The sequence below is a fragment of the Apodemus sylvaticus genome, chromosome 1 (assembly GCF_947179515.1).
Source record: "Apodemus sylvaticus chromosome 1, mApoSyl1.1, whole genome shotgun sequence".
NCBI classification, from domain to species: Eukaryota; Metazoa; Chordata; class Mammalia; order Rodentia; family Muridae; genus Apodemus; species Apodemus sylvaticus.
The window spans coordinates 207128167-207147536 of NC_067472.1; the positions used below are offsets into that span (position 1 = coordinate 207128167).

At 47.3% G+C, this 19370-nt stretch overlaps 1 protein-coding gene across 1 annotated transcript in view; it reads left to right on the top strand.

Moving 5' to 3' along the window:
- The window catches only part of Arhgap35 (Rho GTPase activating protein 35), a 105097-nt gene that overhangs the window by 80588 nt on the left and 5139 nt on the right, over window positions 1–19370 (top strand). The window contains exons 4-5 of the mRNA XM_052172179.1: window positions 13334–13411; window positions 14727–14858. Of these exons, the coding sequence (XP_052028139.1) occupies window positions 13334–13411; window positions 14727–14858 (210 nt within the window). The remainder of the gene's footprint in view (window positions 1–13333; window positions 13412–14726; window positions 14859–19370) is intronic.

The window sequence follows — 19370 nt, forward strand, 5'->3', positions numbered from 1 at the left end:
CAGGAACAGCTGGAAGGAGGCGGGGATTAGGAGTGTCGGCTCCTGGGAACAGCTTCTTTATTATGGGCTGAAATTAATGGTTGATTTTTTTTCTTGATATATTGGGAGGGGGTGAAAACCTTTGTGTGGTATATTTTGAATGAGTTGAATAAATGTGAATTGATAATCAAGTTATAAAATATTAACAGTAAATAGAGGATAAATATCTAACTTTCCTCCAGGACTGTTGGCTTTTTCACTGAGTTCATGGGTGCTTGCTTTGATTTAAGGTTGGTCCTTAAAGAAGAGGCTGCTCAAGGTGTTCGCTTCTTGGAGCACCTGGAGGATGAGAAGACGACAGCAGTAGTCTATGCTAGTTATTTTTTCATTGTGACCAGTATATTTAAGAAACATTCACAGGAGGAAGAGTAAGGCATATAAGGAAACCCGCTCACAGATACGACACAGGATGCGTTCCTGGGCACTGACCCCTGTGGGACCTGTGTTTGGCTGGAGTTGGCCAGCATGTCCCTCTTCCTTCATCCTCGGTGTTCGGTCTGTCCTCAGGCCGTGTTCCATTTTTGTTTCATACAAGTTTGGTTCCTTGTTCGTCATTGAATGCTACAAGGTATTGCTGCGATGGTGCTGTCTTGGAGTTTGCTTAAGCATGTAATGTGTGGGATCCCCAGCACAGCACAGTGCAGAGCAAGACTAGGGGATGACAGGTTGTCAGGCCCCTGCCTCTTTCCATTTGGAAAACTACAACACATATATTTTACTTTGGGATATTTTTGAGTTCCGTGTGTTGTGTGACCTTCTGGAGATGTGGACCTGAGAGTCACCTTGGAGACATCATGCTGTCTGCACTTCAGCACGTGTGTGTCCTTCATCGGGTGTCGCCCCAGGCACTCTCTGTATTGGCTTCTTTTCTTGTTGCTGCAACAAAAGCAATTTAAGGAGAAGAGACTTGTTTTGGCTCCCAGTTTGGAGGCATGGTGAGGACTGTAGCTGCTTACGTGTGCCCAGGGCTAACACTCACCTTGTCTTTGCCATTTTCTTCTGGCATGGTGCCATACACATTCACGGTGGTTCTTCTCAACCTCATTTAAGCCTGTCTGGGGACATCGTCACAGCTGCACCCTGAGACCTGTCTTCTAGGTGATAGTAAACCCAGTCAAGCTAGCAGTGAAGGTGAACCATCACACTGACTGTCCAATATGTGTGACATACCCACAAAAGATCTTTGCCTTCAAAGGTGGAAGGGCAGTGTTAGAAAAGAGATGAGGAAAGCCCCAGGGGCGGGGGGCAGGGGCGGGGGCCTGAGCCTGTGGGTTGTAGTTTGCCCTTCACAGCTCTCTGAGCGACTCACCTGACGTGGGCCTGGGCCACCTCTGTGGTGCTGAGTCCCATCCCTACAGCTCCATCCTTGTAAACACATAGTCAGTGACCAAATATTCTGACAGCAAGCATGGGTAGTGGGGAGCAGTAGCTTTCTGAGCAAAGTACCAAATTCACCCTTGGGTTTACAACTCACACCTCACCTCCTTGTGAAAGAATCAAAATGAGTATCTGTACCTCTCATCTGAGTGTTTGAGTCTAGGCTAGCTTCAGTTATCTCCCCCTCAGAAGCACACCCCTGCCCTGCACTGGGTTTCACATGATCTTAAGAAATAGCCGACCAGCATTAGGGAGCACTTGAGAATGTGATACACTATTCAGAAAGACCAACCCAGTTTTTCCTGGAACTAATTTTTTTCCCCCAAAATATTTCCACCAAGCTGTTAAATAGGAAATAGCTGTTAAGAGTTTGAATATGCAAATATTTTTCAGCTCTATAACTAACCAAGCAAACTATAGTGTCACCCTGATGGTGGACAGCAGGACAAAAGGCCAACTAATGCCGGAACTGACTCCTCCCAGCTGTTGGTGAACTCCCAGATCGCCAGTCCAGTAGGGAAAGCACTTTATTTGGACCTAGCACAGCACAGTGTCTTTGGTGAGCACGGTGCCAGTGCAGCATCTGCAAGTAACATGGCCAGGGTGTCTCTGAGCAAGTCCCTCCACTCCTCTGGGTGCCCAAGACACAGCACAGCCAGGTGCTGATTTGGAGTTCACCGGCCAGGCGCTGAGTTTCCTAATTCTCACTCTGTCCTCCTCCTCCCATTCCTGGAGCTTTCACTTCCACTGCCATGGTAGGAAAACCAGGTCCAGAAAGAGACCAGGCCTAGGACTCAAATCCAGAGCCACTGTCTTCCTAGCATCCAATGGTTGGTATTATCGAGAAGCCAGAAGAGACACATCAGGTAGAGCCCTGGAGCCTTACATGAAAATGGACATGGGCCAGATAGCATTGGAGTTTGTTCCCGGCATCCAAACCCCTCTTGAGGGCCTGCCTCCTGCAAATGTCAGCACCACTGTGACAGCATGACATCATCCACCGTGCACTTCCAGTTCTGACTCTGCCTCTCAGAGTTAGAGGAATTTCCAGATCATTTAGAAGCTGAGTATCAGGCATGTGTTACAATACCCTGCCTAGCTCTGACATGAAGTTGGGCTTCTTCTTCCAACCCAACCAGGAGGCTAGAGGCCATAACCTTGTGCGGAAAAGTGCACCGAGAGGGATGATGATGAGTGCGCCTCATCAACATGGTCTTTTTCCTCATAGAGCTGTTTCCTTGAAGACTGGCTTCATACATTAGCTAATAATCTCCCATGAGCTGGACAGTGTTAACCTCAAAGACACACTAATCCCTTTTTGCAATCAAAACTAAAAATCCCAGAGTTCTTTGGACATTGGCTGCCCACAGCATCATTGAAGACCTTCCTTCTATGCTGTGATTTACAGTCTTGGACTAGACAAAGCTTGTTCTAACCCGGGAAGGCTCCACAGCTCACTGGGTGTAACAGGGCTAGTTGAGAAAGCCTCAAGATGAGCTGCTTGAAGCCATTCTCACAGGGCCCCTTACCTAAGAGATGCCTCCAGATGTGCTGCAGCCTCGAGTAGGTGAGTGCAAGGCTGGACACAACCAGTATGGCTGCAAGTGATCACTTCCCATGTACCCTTCCATTGCTATTAGGATACTAGGATATAAGGCGTGTGGTTTCATAAGCTGTGGTTGGAGGGGGTCTGTGTGACTTAATATCACCTCCAGCTCTAAGGTGCTTTTTTATACACCTTTACATGCACATCCCTTAACACCCTCCTACTTCCTTGTCGGTGAAGCAAGCACAAGTCCTTACATTCCAAAAAGTCCTCGCTGCCACATATCCAGGTGGTCATCCTGCCAGCTCTGTCACGATCCAGATAAGTGGAATTCGTTTAGCTCGTGACTTTGCCAGAATAAAGGATTTCCTTGGGACCAGGTACCCTGCATGATCAGAACAGCGTGCCCTGGCATGCTGCCAGGGGATCCCAGCAGCCAAAGAGAAGTCAAGCATGTTTCACCAAGTAACCCCGTTCCATCCAAGACAGAAACAGTCTGGGCGTCAGCCCAAGTCCCCAGCATAGTTCCAGCAGGCCCATTCTGCCTACCTGTCCTGGCTGCCCTGCCCTAAGTGAACAGAGAGGGGATATTTTGCCATGCAAGAAAAGCAGGGTCATGGCAACAGCAGCCTGTCCTAGAAGAGTGTCTCTTCATAGACCTGGCTGCCTGTCCCATCTAGCCTAAGACCTGTTGGTATCTGTCTGTCCTTCACTCTCATCCCTTCATCTTACTGTACTAGATCATCACATTGCTGACTTCCCACTCGAGGTTTCCAGAGGAGTCCTGCCAATCCTGGAGGTAGTGGTGGGATGGTGCTGCCAGGTGCTGCCACCCTATGTGCCTGAGTGCACGGCTCTTAGAAGCAAGGCTCAATGCTGATACTCTTGTGGGCAGTATAGACAAAGCAACCCCAACATGGAGTTCTTGTAGCTTCCCCACTTTTCAGAGGCAGATCTGAGGTGAGGCTATGAGCAATTGGGAGGGCAGACAGGTCACTTAGCATCACTGATCAGACCAAGAAACCTTGTCTGCAACATGCCCCAGTCCATCCTTTGGAGCCGCTTATAAAAAACGGTCTAAGACCCCCACATAGGTTAACTAGGAAGGGTGGGTGTATCCAAGAGGCCAAGAACTTGGGTAAACCCTGAAAGCACTGCCACCTGTTGGGATATTCCAGACACAAAGAAGAAAGAATGCACACTATGGAAACAGACAAAGGCATAATATTCCAGTAGCGAGTACCTACTAGTGCTGCATTGGGGCAGTAGCTACTCTAAACACAGGATCAAACACAAACCACTCTGCTAAGATAGGGCCTGTACCTCCAGTACCCAAAGAATGGGACTCAGCACATCAACCTGACCACCCTAGTCCCTGTCTGCTGGGGTGATGGCACTGCACAGCTGCACAGTTGCATTCCGCAAAAGTTGCAGCCATGGCAGACTGTGAGCATGTGTCCTGACAGAAAAGTTACTGTGGTGCCCAGATACCTCATAGAAGATGTGAATGGGTGATGCCGTTCCTTCTGAAGCCTCTGGGAAGTCCACTGAATTGCTTGCTGTCCGTCCAGTCTGAGTGGAGTGTTTTAACATGCTAACAGTACCCGTTACTTTTTAAAACATTAAGTGCTGATTTTTTTATATCTAAATATAGAAAGTAAACATAAGCAGCTCCAGGTCTGCCTTGGAGGCAGGATTGATTCACTGCTAAAACAGAAATCACAAGAACAGAGTGGTGGTCACAGCCCACGGGCCTTAACAGAAGGACTTCTGCTCAAGACGGCTGCCAGTATGAGGAGAAAAGCTCATTTGGATGTTAAAATTTTCTCAGAATGCTGGGCTTGGTGGCACATGCCTTTAATTTCCGTACTCAGGAGGCAGAGATATGTGGATCTCTGTGAGTTTTATGCTAGCCGAGGCTATGTAGAAAAAATGTCCCTGGGGTTGAGAAAAATGTCCAAGAGCCAATTTTCCCCCTCAGTTTTCGGGCTCCTGTGAGACATTGTACCCCCAGCCTCTCCCAGGATCTGGATGGTTGAAGAGTAAAATGTGCCATTCATGGCCAGACTAGTTCTCACCAATACTAAAGGTTCTGCAAAGTAACCAGCCTGCCATGTGCACACTAGTGAGCTCATGTCACACTTGGTCATAGCCAGAGGGACAAAAAGCAATAGTAAACTGTTTTTGTTTTTCGAGTCAGGGTTTCTCTGTGTAGCCCTGGCTGTCACTCTGTAGACCAGGCTGGCCTCGAACTCAGAGATCCGCCTGCCTCTGCCTCCCAAGTGCTGGGATTAAAGGCGTGCACCACCACCGCCCAGCACAATAGTAAATTCTTACTAAGAAGTAGATCTTGCTTTTGTCTGTTTTGGAGGGTGAGTAATGGTTGAGACAGGGTCTCACTGTGTAGATTACCATACCCAGTTTGTTTGCTCTCTTTCTCTCCTTCCTTCCTCCCTCCCTCCCTCCCTTCCTTCCTTCCTTTTTAATATTTTTTAAAATATTTTATCAATATCATATATGACCATGGTTAAAACTTCAGTAGCATTTAAGGGCTTGCTTACAAGAAAAAGCAATTGTGAGTGGCCAGAGAGATTGCTGAAGTGGTGGTTTAGAGTGTGTGGTCTTTTTCTTGAGGACCTAAATTTGTTCCCAGCACCCACATTGGTGGCTCAGACCTGTTCATAACTCTAGCTCCAGAGGATCCAACACCTGGCCTCATGTCACCTACACTCGTGTGTGTGTGTGTGTGTGTGTGTGTGTGTGTGTGTGTGTGTGTGTGCGCGCGCGCATGTGTATACAACATTTCTTCCTAAAAGCATCTTTTTTTGTTTTGTATGTAGTATATGGGTTTTATTGATACTCATCTCTCTCTCTCTCTCTCTCTCTCTCTCTCTTTCTCTCTCTCTCTCTCTCTCTGATATATTTATTTTATATATGTGAGTACACTGTAGGTGTTTCAGACACAACAGAAGAGAGCATCTGATCTTACTATAGATGGTTGTGAGCCACCATGTGGTTGCTGGGATTTGAACTCAGGAACTCCAGAAGAGCAGTCAGTGCTCTTAACTGATGAAAAACAAACAAACAAACAAACTGGATAGTATTAATAAAATATCTAACTGAAATGGTAAACCTAGCAGAGTGGAAGCTCTCCCTCCCTCTCCCTCGCATGTCAGTTCACTTCAGCATCCTTGTCACTGCAGTGGAACTGGAGGCAGCCTGCCTATGGAGCTACTGTGCCGAGCACAGCCAGCACTGCGCACTGGGCCATGCTGAGCGAGCACTTGGCACACAGCTCATTATCGAGATGGTTGTCAGGTACCACCTCCCTGGGCCAGATACTAATCTTAAACAGCATCCCATACAGATGGTTATCCACTAAGGAGGGGAATAAAGGTTCTGGACCATTCTTTAAGTGGCACTCATAGCTATTAATAATTACTTTACGTATTGAAAGGATAGTGACCATCCTATTTCCATTCTTAGTCATGCTCTGTTCCCTAGAGCCGTTGGAACAAGACTGTTCTAGATGGCAGTTGTCAGATATTTGAAATCGTGACATTGACTTCTCTCTTTTCTTTTTTTATTTTGTGTGTATGAGTGTACGCTTACCCATGCAGAGACCTGAGGTTAATAATCAGGCAGCTTTCTCTCATTGGCTGGTCTTACGTTTTAAGACCAGATCTCACTGAATCTAAGACTTGCTGTTTTAGCTAGATTAGCTACACAGATCCACCTCTCTCCAGCCCCAGAGAAGAAATTTGAAATCAGAAGGGCTATTTAAAAGGTGGAAGGCTTCTGGTTGAAGTATGCTTTAATTAAAGAAGGGTTCTTTGGAGACTTAATGGTAGGAAGGGTGCCTCAATCTCTGGTAAATTGACATAGTGCATATCAGTCGCTACTAGTAAGAATTCTGCTGGCAGGTGTGAACGAGGCACCCTAGAATTTTCTTTCTGTGTTTGTGATGACCCTGGCATGCCCTACTGGATTCTGGTGTATCTATGTGGGACTCTGCCTGAGCCCCCAGCCTATTCTCTGTATGATCTCAGGCCCAAGCCAAGTAGTCTTGCTCTACTATACAGTAGCCTGGTCTCCACCCATCTGCCAACCCACTGGTCACTTTCAGCTGTCATGATAGGCACAGTCAGCTCCTGGTGCTGTTTGTTTTTAATTGATTGTAAGTGGTAGTTGTAATAAATTGTACTTGTTAGGCTAATGATACCTTTCCTAAATTACGCCATGGTGTTGGGTACAACAGCAACAGGATTGCTATTTTAACATGGGGTTTGGTAAAACAAACAGGCAGGCGGCTTACAGGAAATGCTGAGCTGATGATTAATTGATGTTCTGGAGCTGCCTCTTGTTTTCAGATGAGCTGTTCTGTGAGGAGCCTGTAGTGAGGCTACAGCCCACACCCTACTTCATTTCCAGATAGCCGACATGTAGTTTCTTTTCTGCCGCCTTGTGCAGAGGGTAGTGACGCCTGGCGTAAGCTGGTTGTTGGCTCTTGCACAGTGTCAGGTGCCTTTCCATTCTGGGCACAGTACTTCATCCTAGTGCCATGTTAAAGAAACTGATACTTGGGGACATGAAAGAGAGCTTAGAACATGGTTTCAGACTAGTTCATGAAAACCGGAAGCTGCCGATACATACCCATGGCTTGTCAACATATGTCCAGTTCCTGCAAAATAGGTAGAAAGTTTAAATGTGTCGAAGATCATTTTCTTACATCATTGAGGAATGAATCCATGGTAAAATTACTAAAAATGACACTTGCCTGTAATCTTTATGAGACAGAAGCAGAAAAATCACCATGAAGAAAATCCGGGCCAGCATGGGCTACATAGCAAGACCACCGTCAGCTTTGAGGAGGCCGCTGTTGTCCTCTTCATTATTGGCATCATTGTAGCTGGAGATGTAGCTCTCAGTTGGTAGGGCTTTGCCTGTGATGACATAGCACTCAGGAGAGACAGAGTGAACACAAGGAGCCGTGAGTAGGCCGTTGGCTACAGTAGAAAAACAGCATCTCTGAAGTTACATAGGCAACCGGAGAGCTAGCTCAGCAGTTAAGAGCACTGCAGCTTTTGCAAGAAAACTTGCATTTGTTTCCCAGCAGCCATATGGTACCTCACAACTGTTTATAATATGGTTAGGGGCTCCAATATCCTCTTCTGGCCTTACATACGTACTTACGTGCAAACAAAGCACTCAAACACATGATGGATGTAAATACGTTTTTAAGAAATTTAAAAAACAGGCAAAGTGTACTAGCACTCAGGAGGCAGAGGAAGATGGATCTTTGTGAGTTCAAGGCCAGCCTGAGCTACAGAGCAAGTTCCAGGACAGCCAGGGCTACAGAGAAACCTTGCCCCCCCCCCCCGCCCCCCCAAAAAAAGAATCCAAGTTTGATTCTGAACACTCCCATCCTATGGCGCACAACCGCCTGAAACTTCCAACTTCAGGTTCAGAAGACCTGGTGCCTCTGGCCTGCGAGGGCAGCTATACGCATGCACAGCATACACACACACATACAAATTTATGTTTGTTTAGTTTTTTGTTTTAAGACAGGGTCATTATGTAGTCCTAGCTGGGCTCACTATATAGACCAGACTAGCCTCAAACTCACAAAAATCCACCTGCCCCTCTACTGCCTTCCAGTAGTTGGGATTAAAGATGTATGCCCCTGACCTGGTTCCTACATATCACTCAAATTTTAAATTAAGATGGTTTTTTGGTGGATGGGTATGGTGGGTATATGGGGTTTGGGGGGGGGGTGTTTTGTTTTGTTTTTGTTTTTTTTTCAAGACAGGGTTTCTTTGTATAGCCCTGACTGTAGGACTTGCTCTGTAGATGGAGCTGGCCTTAAACTGAGAGATCTGTCTGCCTCTGCCTCCCTAGTGAGTGCTGGAATTAAAGGTGTGCTCTAGTACCGTCCCGCAAATCTAAGTTTGGGGTTTTGTTTTGTTTAAAGAAAAACAAGGGCTGGTAAGGTGGTTCAGTGGGTTAGAGTGCTGACTGCTCTCCCAAAGGTCCTGAGTTCAAATCCCAGCAACCACATGGTGGCTCACAACCATCCGTAATGAGATCTGATGCCCTCTTCTGGTGCATCTAAAGATAGCTACAATGTAGCTACATATAACAATAAATAAATATTTGGGCGGGGCAGTGGTGGCACACGCCTTTAATCCCAGCACTTGGGAGGCAGAGCAGGTGGATTTCTGAGTTCAAGGCCAGTCTGGTCTACAGAATGAGTTCCAGGACAGCCAGGGCTATACAGAGAAACCCTGTCTCAAAAAACAAAACAAAAAATATTTGGGCCGGAGCGAGCAAGATTAACTGGAGCAAGCGGGGCAGAGCGGAGCGAGCAGAGGTCCTAAACTCAATCCCCACTGCACAGCTACAGTGTGCTCATAGACATACAATAAATAAATAAATCTTAAAAGAAAAAACAGACCATCCATTTTTCTGAAGAGAGTGCACCTGGACCCTAGTTGGTCTGTGAGCTTAGGGCAGCATTCAGCCCAGTTTGGTAGGTGGCAGGGAAGAGCTGTGCCACCACACACTCAGACTACCCTACCCACTGACCATGGAGAAGAACAAACATCGTCATGTCCCACTGAATGGGGCGAGGGGTCTACGATGGGACCCCAGCAGGCAGAGGACAGCATGACCAGAGGCATGGTGGTTGCTCTGTGGCCAGGTGCTGCTGTTGAGTTTGGTGCTACTTAATTCTACAGGTTCAAAGGTCTGTGGGCGATTAGCTTTTTAGAAGGGGAACTGGTGACTTCTGATACATGTTTGTCAGAGTCCACCTGCTAGTCCAGGGCCCTTGAACACATAGGCCAAGGGATTTTATTCACCCAGTGGCCTCTCCAGAAGCAGCAGTCAAAATGCTGACAAGTGTTGAAATGCCTGGCACTCAGAAGCCTGTTGTCTGGAATGTGCAGGTCTCTCCCCCACAACCCCCCATCCCCCTCGAATCCTCGGTGCCCTTCTGCTAACTAACTAGCACTGCTTAAGACAATGGTCTTCAGAAGGGATGTTGACAGCAGAGCCCATCTCGGTTTTCACAGTGATACTGCAGCACTAGATGAGATTGTATTCATGACAGCAGTGGACTTTTCTTGGCAGTTGGAAATGGACTCTAGAGTTAGGTCCCAGGAAAGCCTTTCTATTTGTAAAAACAAAATTTTCGCAAGGTTTTGTTTGAATATTTACTTTTTTATATGTATGAGTGTTTTGGCCTGCATGTATACGTGCCTAGTGCCCGAGGAAGATGTATCAGAGTCCCCTGGGACAGAGCTAGTGACAGTTACCATGTGGGAGCTGGGAGCCAAACCCAAGTCCTAAAAAAGCAGCAAATGTTCTTAACTGGTTAGCCATCGCTCCAGCTCTCACATTATGTTTTTGTGACTTTGTTTTTTTGTTTTTAAGATTAGTCTTGAAAAAAATGCTTACTGTTAATGTTGTTGTTGTTTGGTTTGGGTTTGGGCTTCTGGCAGGGTCTTACTGTGTAGCCGTAGCTGAGCTGGGACTCATTGTATAGACTAGATTGGCCTTGAGCTTACAGAGATCCACCTGTATTCTGCTTCTTGAGTGTTGGGATATACCACAGTGCCCAGCAAAAGTTTATAAATTTTTAATTAGCATGCTGCAGAAAAAGTAATCAAGAGGGGCTGGGGGGCTGCCTCAGCAGTCAGCACGAGAGGATCTAGGTTCAGTTTCCCAGCACCTTTGTGTAGACACACATGTAGGGAAAACAGCGATGCACAGGAGATAAAAATCCACTTAAAAAGAAGCAAGCAATAAACAACCAGGCATGTGGTGCATGACTTCATTCCTAGCACTCAAGGTCAAAGGTCAGACAAGGCTCTGTGAGTTGAAAACCAGACAAGACTACATAGCAATACCTTGTCTCAAAACAAAGAAATGATTTCAATTAAACAAGAAGTCAGGCTAGTGTAGTATTGAGATAACTGGATTTCTGTTTTGTTTTGTTGTGTTATGTTTTTTGAGACATAGTCTCTCTGTGTATCCCTGGCTGTTCTGGAACTCAATGTGTAGACCTGGCTGGCCTCGAACTCAGAGATCTGCCTGCACCTACCTGATGGATGATCCTGAATGCTGGGATTAAAGGCATGTGCCACCTGGCAGTAATTGGATTTCTTGAACTCAGGGATTCAAGGCCAACCTGACAATAAAGCAAGACTTTATTTTGTTTTGTTTTGTTTTGTTTTTGCACTTTCATCCATACAGTGTTGTTCTTGAGTCACAGCTTTACTTTAAAAAAAGCCATACCATGTTCAGAGTCCTTGATGTCCTGCAAATTGTAGTGGAGCCTTTCCTTAAGATCCTTATAGCAGGAACCCAAACAGGTGGCACCAACCTTGGCTTTCAAATGAAACAGTACATCTACAAAAGGAAAAGTGATGCCATCTGCACCATACATCTGAGGGGGGCACGGAGAAGCCCTGATGTCAGCATCGTTGTCTCTAAGAACAGCGGCCTCCTTGCTCCTAGGCCTTGATTTACCAGATGTAAGCAGCCTTCAGGAAGCCTCGTCTTCTGGGGGTTACAGATCCCAGGGCTAAGCACCACCCCTGACTAAGATGTCTGCCATCTTCCTGCCATAGCTCTGTGTGACACGGGCTTTCCTCTGCTGTATGTTCTGTGCAACAACAAGGGAGCTCAGTCAGTGATCGGATGTGGTTGCCAATCCAGGAAGTTGTGCACATGCATGGCACTGTCTCCCATGAGCACCCATGGGAGATCATGCCTGGTTCCCTTCAGAGATCCAGAAGAAATTGCAAAGGAAGAACAAGCACAGCTGAGAAGGCTGTGACCAGGGAGAACTGTCGGAACCTATGGAGCACACTGGCTCCTCAGCTCACTGCTGCTCAGTCAGAGGTGGCACGCTGTTCTGCAAACGCTTAAGCAAAAGAAAGGAAGATGGGTGGGAAATACATGTTTTCTTTAAAAAAAAAATCTGGAGGGAGGAAAACAAACATTTTTTAATACTGAAAGACCTCTTTTAAGTACAAAGTAAGAAGCACTAGAGAGGGAAATCAGCGGTATTAGTGAGAAACAGACCTAAGCGAGGGCCTGGGGTATTCTGTCTGTGGTAAAGCGCTTGCTGGGCCAATTCCTCCCTAGCACTGCTATAACACAAAAAGCTACTCATAGTTTTCTACCCGTGAAGGACTGGGAGAAACTAAACAAGGATGAAAGTGTTTCTGGAGTCATTGTGTATGCGGGTTCTTTAGAAACATGGTGTGTGACGGTCTTGGTTTGTGCTTTGGTTTTTATGGTGCTGAAGCTCAGACCAAGACCTACCACTGCCACGGAACTATTCTGAGGGCTCAGTCAGCTCCTGAGCTGTGATAAGAACACGAACACACTGGATTATACAGCAGAACGGCATGGGATGCCCCACATGTGAGAGAAGGGACAGTGTGTCAATTCTTCATTTATTTGGGGTCAAGAAAAGCTTATTGAGTGTCCGGCAAGGGAGCAGCTGAGGTGAGGCACACTGGCCCTTTCTCTCTGCTTTCTGTGCCTCTGGACTGGAGTGGAGATCCTGCTCACAGCCGGCAAGTGCTAGAGCACTAAGTCACATTTCTAGCCCTTTCTCTTCCTTTTGATTTTTATGTGTTTGATTTTTACTTATTTTGTTGACGGTAGAGATAAGTGTTACTTCTCCCTCCTGGGTTCCGGAGATTAAGCTCAGCCCCTCAACCTTGTCAGTGCCTTTGTCTGCTAAGCTGCCTCACCAAGCTCTTCTTTGGCCTTCTGAGGCATGGTCCCTCTCTGTCACCCTTGTCGGCTTGGGAAATAGAAATGCATGCCTTTAATTCCAGCACTCAGGAAACAGGGGTAAATGGATCTCTGAGTCTGAGGCCAGCCTGTTCTACATATCAGGTTCCAACAAGTGCTAAGCCAAATGTAGTAGAGACCAGGTATTCAAGGCCAGACCGAACAACATAAAATCCTATCTTGGAAGTAAAGGAAGGTGGGACCCAGTAGTACGGTATTTCTAAGTGAAAGGAGGAGCTGGGCAGGGCGGTGGTGGCCTGTGATCCCAGTGCTCTGGATGCAGGAGCAGGCGGATCTCTGAGTTCAAGGCCAGCCTGGTCTACAGAGTGAGCTCCAGGACAGCCAGGGCTACACAGAGAAACCCTGTCTTGAAAAGAGAGAGAGAGAGACCGAGAGACAGATAGAGAGAGTGCGCTGAAGCATCAAACAGGAAAGTACTGTTAGCCCTGCTCTTCCCTCATGGTGGGAACCTTGTGGACTCTGCAAACATGTCCCCATGCGCAGGCCCCTCTGCTCTCCAACTCTGGTTCCTAGGACCTGCTTATTCTTTCTCCACAGGACTAAGCACTGAAGGCATCTACCGGGTCAGCGGAAACAAGTCAGAAATGGAAAGTTTACAGAGACAGTTTGATCAAGGTAGGTAAGGCACAGTCTGGACATATGTCGCTGGATACTGCAGCTGGGTTGTCATGTCAGCAGGGCTTGGGTGCTCCTTCCACCTGTAAATCTGAGCTGAGCCTGGGGGTCCTGGCTCCCATTACTGTCCGCCACCATTCTACATTTTCCTAACCCTGCCACTCTTCTCTGGAAGGGCCTTGCCTCCCTGCCCTGAGGCCAGAGTGGTAGCATTTAATTAATGGTCAGGTCAGAGGTGTGTACATCTCAAAACGGCCCTGTAGGAGAGAAAATGGGGGAACATTTCAAGATAACCTAGGCTCTGAGCTGCAGCTCCCATTTCCCAGCTGGAGTTCTCAGGCTGCCTGCTCCTGTGTTAGTCTGTGAGAGGCTCCAAGCTAGGGACTCAGCGAATGCCAGGCCACGCCACCAGTGCCAGGGCAGGACAGTGAAGTGCTCTCAGCTATCGCCAGCCAGAGCATAGGGAAGCAGAGAGAATGGGGGCCAACTTGTGGGGCAGCCATTGCCTACTGCCATGGACCAGCTGACAGTGCCACCTTGTAATCATGTGCTGCTGGTCAAACATGGAGAATATGTCGACATATTCTCCAGGCAGTGGTGGCAAACGCCTTTAATCCCAGCACTCAGGAGGCAGAGGCAGGCAGATTTCTGAGTTCGAGGCCAACCTGGTCTGCAGAGTGAGTTCCAGGACAGCCAGGGCTACACAGAGAAACCCTGTCTTGAAAGAAAAACAAAAAACAAAAACAAAAAAAGAATATATCCTAGTAAAATGCATCCTTGTTATGCACATGTCAGATAATACACTTACACTAAGCCCCGATGTCACCAGGTAGAATTATCTTACAGGTATGTACCTAATAAGAATCTGAACCACTAGTAGTCCAGAGAGGAGTGCTTCATGCCCATCTGTACGCAAGTCTTACAGAGTCAGTGACGCAGTGAGGCCTAGAGAGAGAAGGAAAGTGAGAAGAAGGGTCAGTGGAGCCGTGGGCTGGAAGAACATGAGGGATTCTTCCTCCCTCCGTCAGGATCTGGATGAAGATGTGACTATGGCTGACAGGAAAAGTCTGAAGCTCATCAGAACCAAGGATGGCAGGTGGCCTAGGGAACCATGGGTCCCCAGTCACTCTTCTCCTTCCCACAGGCCAGAGGTGACCTGTCGACCATGTGTGTGAACCCAGGCTGCTAGCCCCTCTACTACCTGTTAGTCCCTAGCCCCTGCCCTGGACAACTTGTGTAAGCCTTTTCTAGGAGCTTTCTTGTGGCTTCTGCTAACTTAGATGGGTCTGGCCTCACTTTGTTGGCTTTCTTTCAGACCACAATCTGGACTTGGCCGAGAAAGACTTCACTGTGAACACCGTGGCAGGGGCCATGAAGAGTTTTTTCTCAGAGCTACCAGACCCCCTGGTACCATACAGCATGCAGATTGACTTGGTAGAAGCTCACAGTAAGTATAGACAGCCTGAGAGAGACTCCAGGGTCCTGCCCTTTTTGACAGAGGCACTTCTCTGAGTATTCCACCAGAGCAGCTGTCGGTCCCCAAACCTGGCATGTAACCTGGAGTGATCCCTGTTCCTCTGCTATGGCTGACCTCCCCATGTCTCCCCTGCGTTTACTCCTTGAGGTGAAGGTAGAACTTCCTGTTCTGAAGCACATTGTCCCGGACCCTTTCCTCACCTCTGCTGCCTCATTTAAGGCAGCCAGCCCGTCCGTGATCTGAGGTCCAACAGACTATTAGAAAGTTACCTCTGGGCTTGGAGAAGTGGCTCAGTGGTTGTAAGACTCCTGTTGCAGAGGACCCAGGTTCAGTCTCTGAAGCACCATGCGTAACTCACAGCTACCCCGCTCCTGTTCCTAAGGTTCTAGCGCCCTCTTCTGACATCTGAAGGTACTAGCCACACATGTGATATACAGACATGAATGCAAACACAGCACACAAAATGAAATTAATATATCTATAAAACCTTTTTGTTGATTTAATAAAACTACTTGGGTGCATGTGTGGAGAAGGGGGATGTCTGGTGACTTTGGCCAGATCACAAGATTCTGTAGCACATAAGCACTCTGGGGTTTTTTTGTTGTTTATTTGAGGTGTAGTGTCTTAGATATCACAGGGTGCCCTCAGACTCCTTATCTTGCTCTCTCTAAGTCCTCTGGGTTGGCATTATGGCATGTGCCACCATGCCTGACTTAGAACCTCTAGTTTTAGTGACAGTCTCTAGGGCAGCAATTCTCACCCTGTGGGTTGTCACCCCCTTTCACAGGGGTCACATATCAAGTATCCTACATAATCAGATATTTACATTATAGTTCATAACAGTGACAAAATTACAGTTATGAAGTAGCAATGAAAATAATTTTACAGTTGTGGGTCCCCACAGTACGAGGAGCCATGTTAAAGGCTCACAGATTAGGGAGGTTGAGACCCCTGCTCTAGGGGACCATGTGTGCGAGTTTCCCCATTGGCTGGCCTTAGGAGAACAGCATGAGCCTTGAAGGACCACCTCTTGTGGCTGCCCACCATAGGGCACTTATTCTATTATTTTGCCAAAGGAAGCCTTGGCTCTTGGCGGGGGAGACAGCCTGATCTACCTAGTGAGTTCCAGGATATTCAGAACTACATAGTATAATCCTGTCTCAAAAAGAAAAGAAAGAGTTCCCTTTCCAAGCATCAAGAAAGAGGTCAGACAAGAAAAGAGGTTTGGTCCTGGCTGACTCGAGCCTGACCCAAGCGTTCCTCTGAAGGCTGCTGAGGTTCCTCTCATGAAGCCATCTAGAGGGTGCAGGGCTCAGCGAGCTACATGTGCTTTGTTTTCACATTTGCTAGCCTCTGCTGTTGTCCACCTACCAAGGCTGGGAAGCAGCACCTATGTGGGAATCTCTAAGGGAAGTCAGAAGGAGGTTAAGGAGGCTTGGCACTGGTTAGTACCCAGCTGCTGGACACCTAGTTCTCACCACGTTTGCTTTGCCTTGACCTGGCGCCATCTAGAGGCAGGTTGAATGCTGGCACCCAACAGAATGCCATTGTTTCTCGGAACAGCTGACATGGCACCTTTTTGTTTGGGAAGGGGCAGAAGAGGATAGAGGGCTGGCTATCTCAGGGTTTCTATTGCTGGGGGCTGGGGAGAGGGGGAAGCAAGTTGGGGAGGAAATGGGATGGGGAGGAAAGGGTTTATTCTGCTTACACTTCCACACCGCTGTTCATCACCAAAGGAAGTCAGGTCAAAAACTTAGAGATGAAACCTGGAGCAGGAGCTGATGCAGAGGACATGGAGAGTGCTCCTCATGGCTTGCTCAGCCCGATTCCTCATAGAACCCAGAACCAAGTAAGGGGCGGCTCCATTTGCAGTGGGCTGGACCGTCCCCATTGATGACTCAGTGACAAAATGCCCCACAGCTGGATCTCATGCATGCATTTCCTCAAGGGAGGATCCTTTCTCTGATGACTAGCTTGTGTCAGGTTGACACACACTACTACTGACCCCTTATCAACCTGACACACAAACATCACTATTAAACCTCAACCTTATTTTTCATCCTTTTCTTGTGAATAATTTTTCTTATTCATCCCCAATAAGGCCCTCAGTCTTTACAAATTCAAACACATTAAATTTTCATTCGCTTTAAAATATCCAATCTCTTTTAAAATTCAGAGTCTGTTAACATTCAAGATCTTGCAATTATGGGTACCAGTAAAATAAAAGGTAAACCAAATATTTTCTTACTTCAAGAGGGAAAAATCAGGGTATAGTCACAATCAAATCAAAACAAAATTATACTCCAACTGTCCAAGGTCTAGGATCCACTCACAATCTTTTGGAAATCCCAGGAAGGGATTGAGTCACTTCTCCAGCTCTGCCCTCTGCAGCACACAGCGTGTCTTCTAGGATCCACCTGGCTCTACTCCACGGCTGCTGCTATTCTTAGTGGTCATCTCATGGTACTGGCATCTCCAAAAATTGCTGGGGTCTCTTGCTACGACTGACCTGCACTTTCACCTGTTGGCTCATAGGCTCTCTTCATGGTGCCAAGCCTCAACTTCTCTGCCTGACCCTTCAGTCCTGCCACCAAGGCTGCACCTTCACCGATGGCCTCTCCTGGCCTCTCACAGTACCAAGCCTAAGCTGTTCTCCATGTCTTCAAAACCTGGGTGACTATTACACATTACCAAGTCCAGCTGCCAACGTGAGGTACAATTGTGGTCACCTCTGAACATAGTTTCTATGTGCTGACTCTCAGGAAACACTTCACAAAGGAGTTCACCTCACCACTGCTGGTCCCTTCTTAATTCCTGCTAATTTCTTAGCTCTAGCTAACCAGCATTGACTGTCTCAGTAATGTAAAGGTTTCACTTCAGTAGTCCTGGTTTCTTGTTCATCACAGCTGACCTAAACCACAGAATCTTAATTCAAAATAGCAAATGGCCCTGTTAGAGTCTTTATTCTTCCCTCTGAGATTTCCCAAGCCAGATCTCCATCTTCAGTACTGCTCTCAACACTCTTACCTTCCAAGTTCCTAAAGAACTTCCCACCGAGGTCTCAGCACTCAATGGCTTTTCTGGCCCAGAGTTCCAAAGTCCTTCTACAATCTTCCTCAAAACATGGTCAGGCCTGTCACAGCAAGTTGGTACCAACTTCTGTGTTAATTAGTTAGGGTTTTACTGCTGTGAACAGATACCATGACCATGACAACTCTTATAAAGGGCCACATTTAATTGGGCCTGGCTTACAGGTTCAGAGGTTCAGTCCATTATCAAGGCGGGACAGTGTCCAGGCAGGCATGGTATAGGCAGAACTGAGAGTTCTACATCTTCATCTGAAGGCTACTAGGAGAAGACTGGATTCCAGGCAGCTAGGATGAGGGTCTTAAAGTCCATGCCATGGTGACACACCTACTCCAACAAGACCACATCTCCTAATAGTGCCACTTCCTGGGCAAAGCCTATACAAACCGCCACAGAAGAACCACTTCCTTCCTCCAGTCACTTCTGATGCCTAGTCTATAAGTTTCCACAGCTCAGAAGGTACTGCACAGCATCCTGGGAAAGTTGGAGTCTCATAACTTCCTCGTCGCTGTGTACTGTTTGAAAGGCTGGGCGGCCTTCTTGCCTGGGCTGTCCTTTCTTGGCTGACAGAATGGAGTGGGGTCAAGGGGATCTTGCTGACAAGGTACCTAACAGACGAAGCAGCGAATGGAGCACAGGGCTCTATGTCTCAAGGTGGGCTTAACATAGTCAGATGCCTGACAATGGAAAGGTTGTGTCACGAGAAGATCTCCGTGTCCTAAGGTAGCACAGGCTTCCATGGCAACGGCACCTTGACCAGCTCTTTTCCCTTATTGCCTCAAGAGGTAGCTGTGTGTTCAGGCTTGCATTCAGTTCCACATCCCATCACTGCAATATCAAGGTCATTGTCTGATTGTTAGGTATGCATCAGAATTTAGAGTATCGAACACTACTGAGGAATGGTGTTCTCACCGAGTGCAGTCTGTGTGCTTATTTGACGGTTGTCTTCCCAGCTTAGTCAAGGTTGCATGGAAACTCAGGCACCACCAGAGCTTGCAGATTGTTGCTTGCTGTGTGCAGCAGGCTCTGCAGGACCACGGATGCGTGTTGTTAGTCACCAGTGAGGTGGAGGATTGTCTCTCCATGGTGCACATGAGCCAAGGCTCTGAGAGTGACACAGCTGGGCTGAAGGCCCAGGTCACACAGCTGAGGACTTAGCAAGCTAGAACTTGAATTCCTGCTTTTCCTGGTGGAAGCTGATGCCCTCTGTAGTGAGGTCTTCGTCTCAGAAAAATGAAAATCAAAAAACCCAACCAATAAAAACACCGTACTGGGTGGGTTTGTGTGTCAACTTGACACAGGCTGGAGTTATTACAATGGCGCTTCAGTTGGGGAAGTGCCTCAGAGAGATCCAGCTATGGGCATTTTCTCAATTAGTGACCAAGGGCCCCTTGT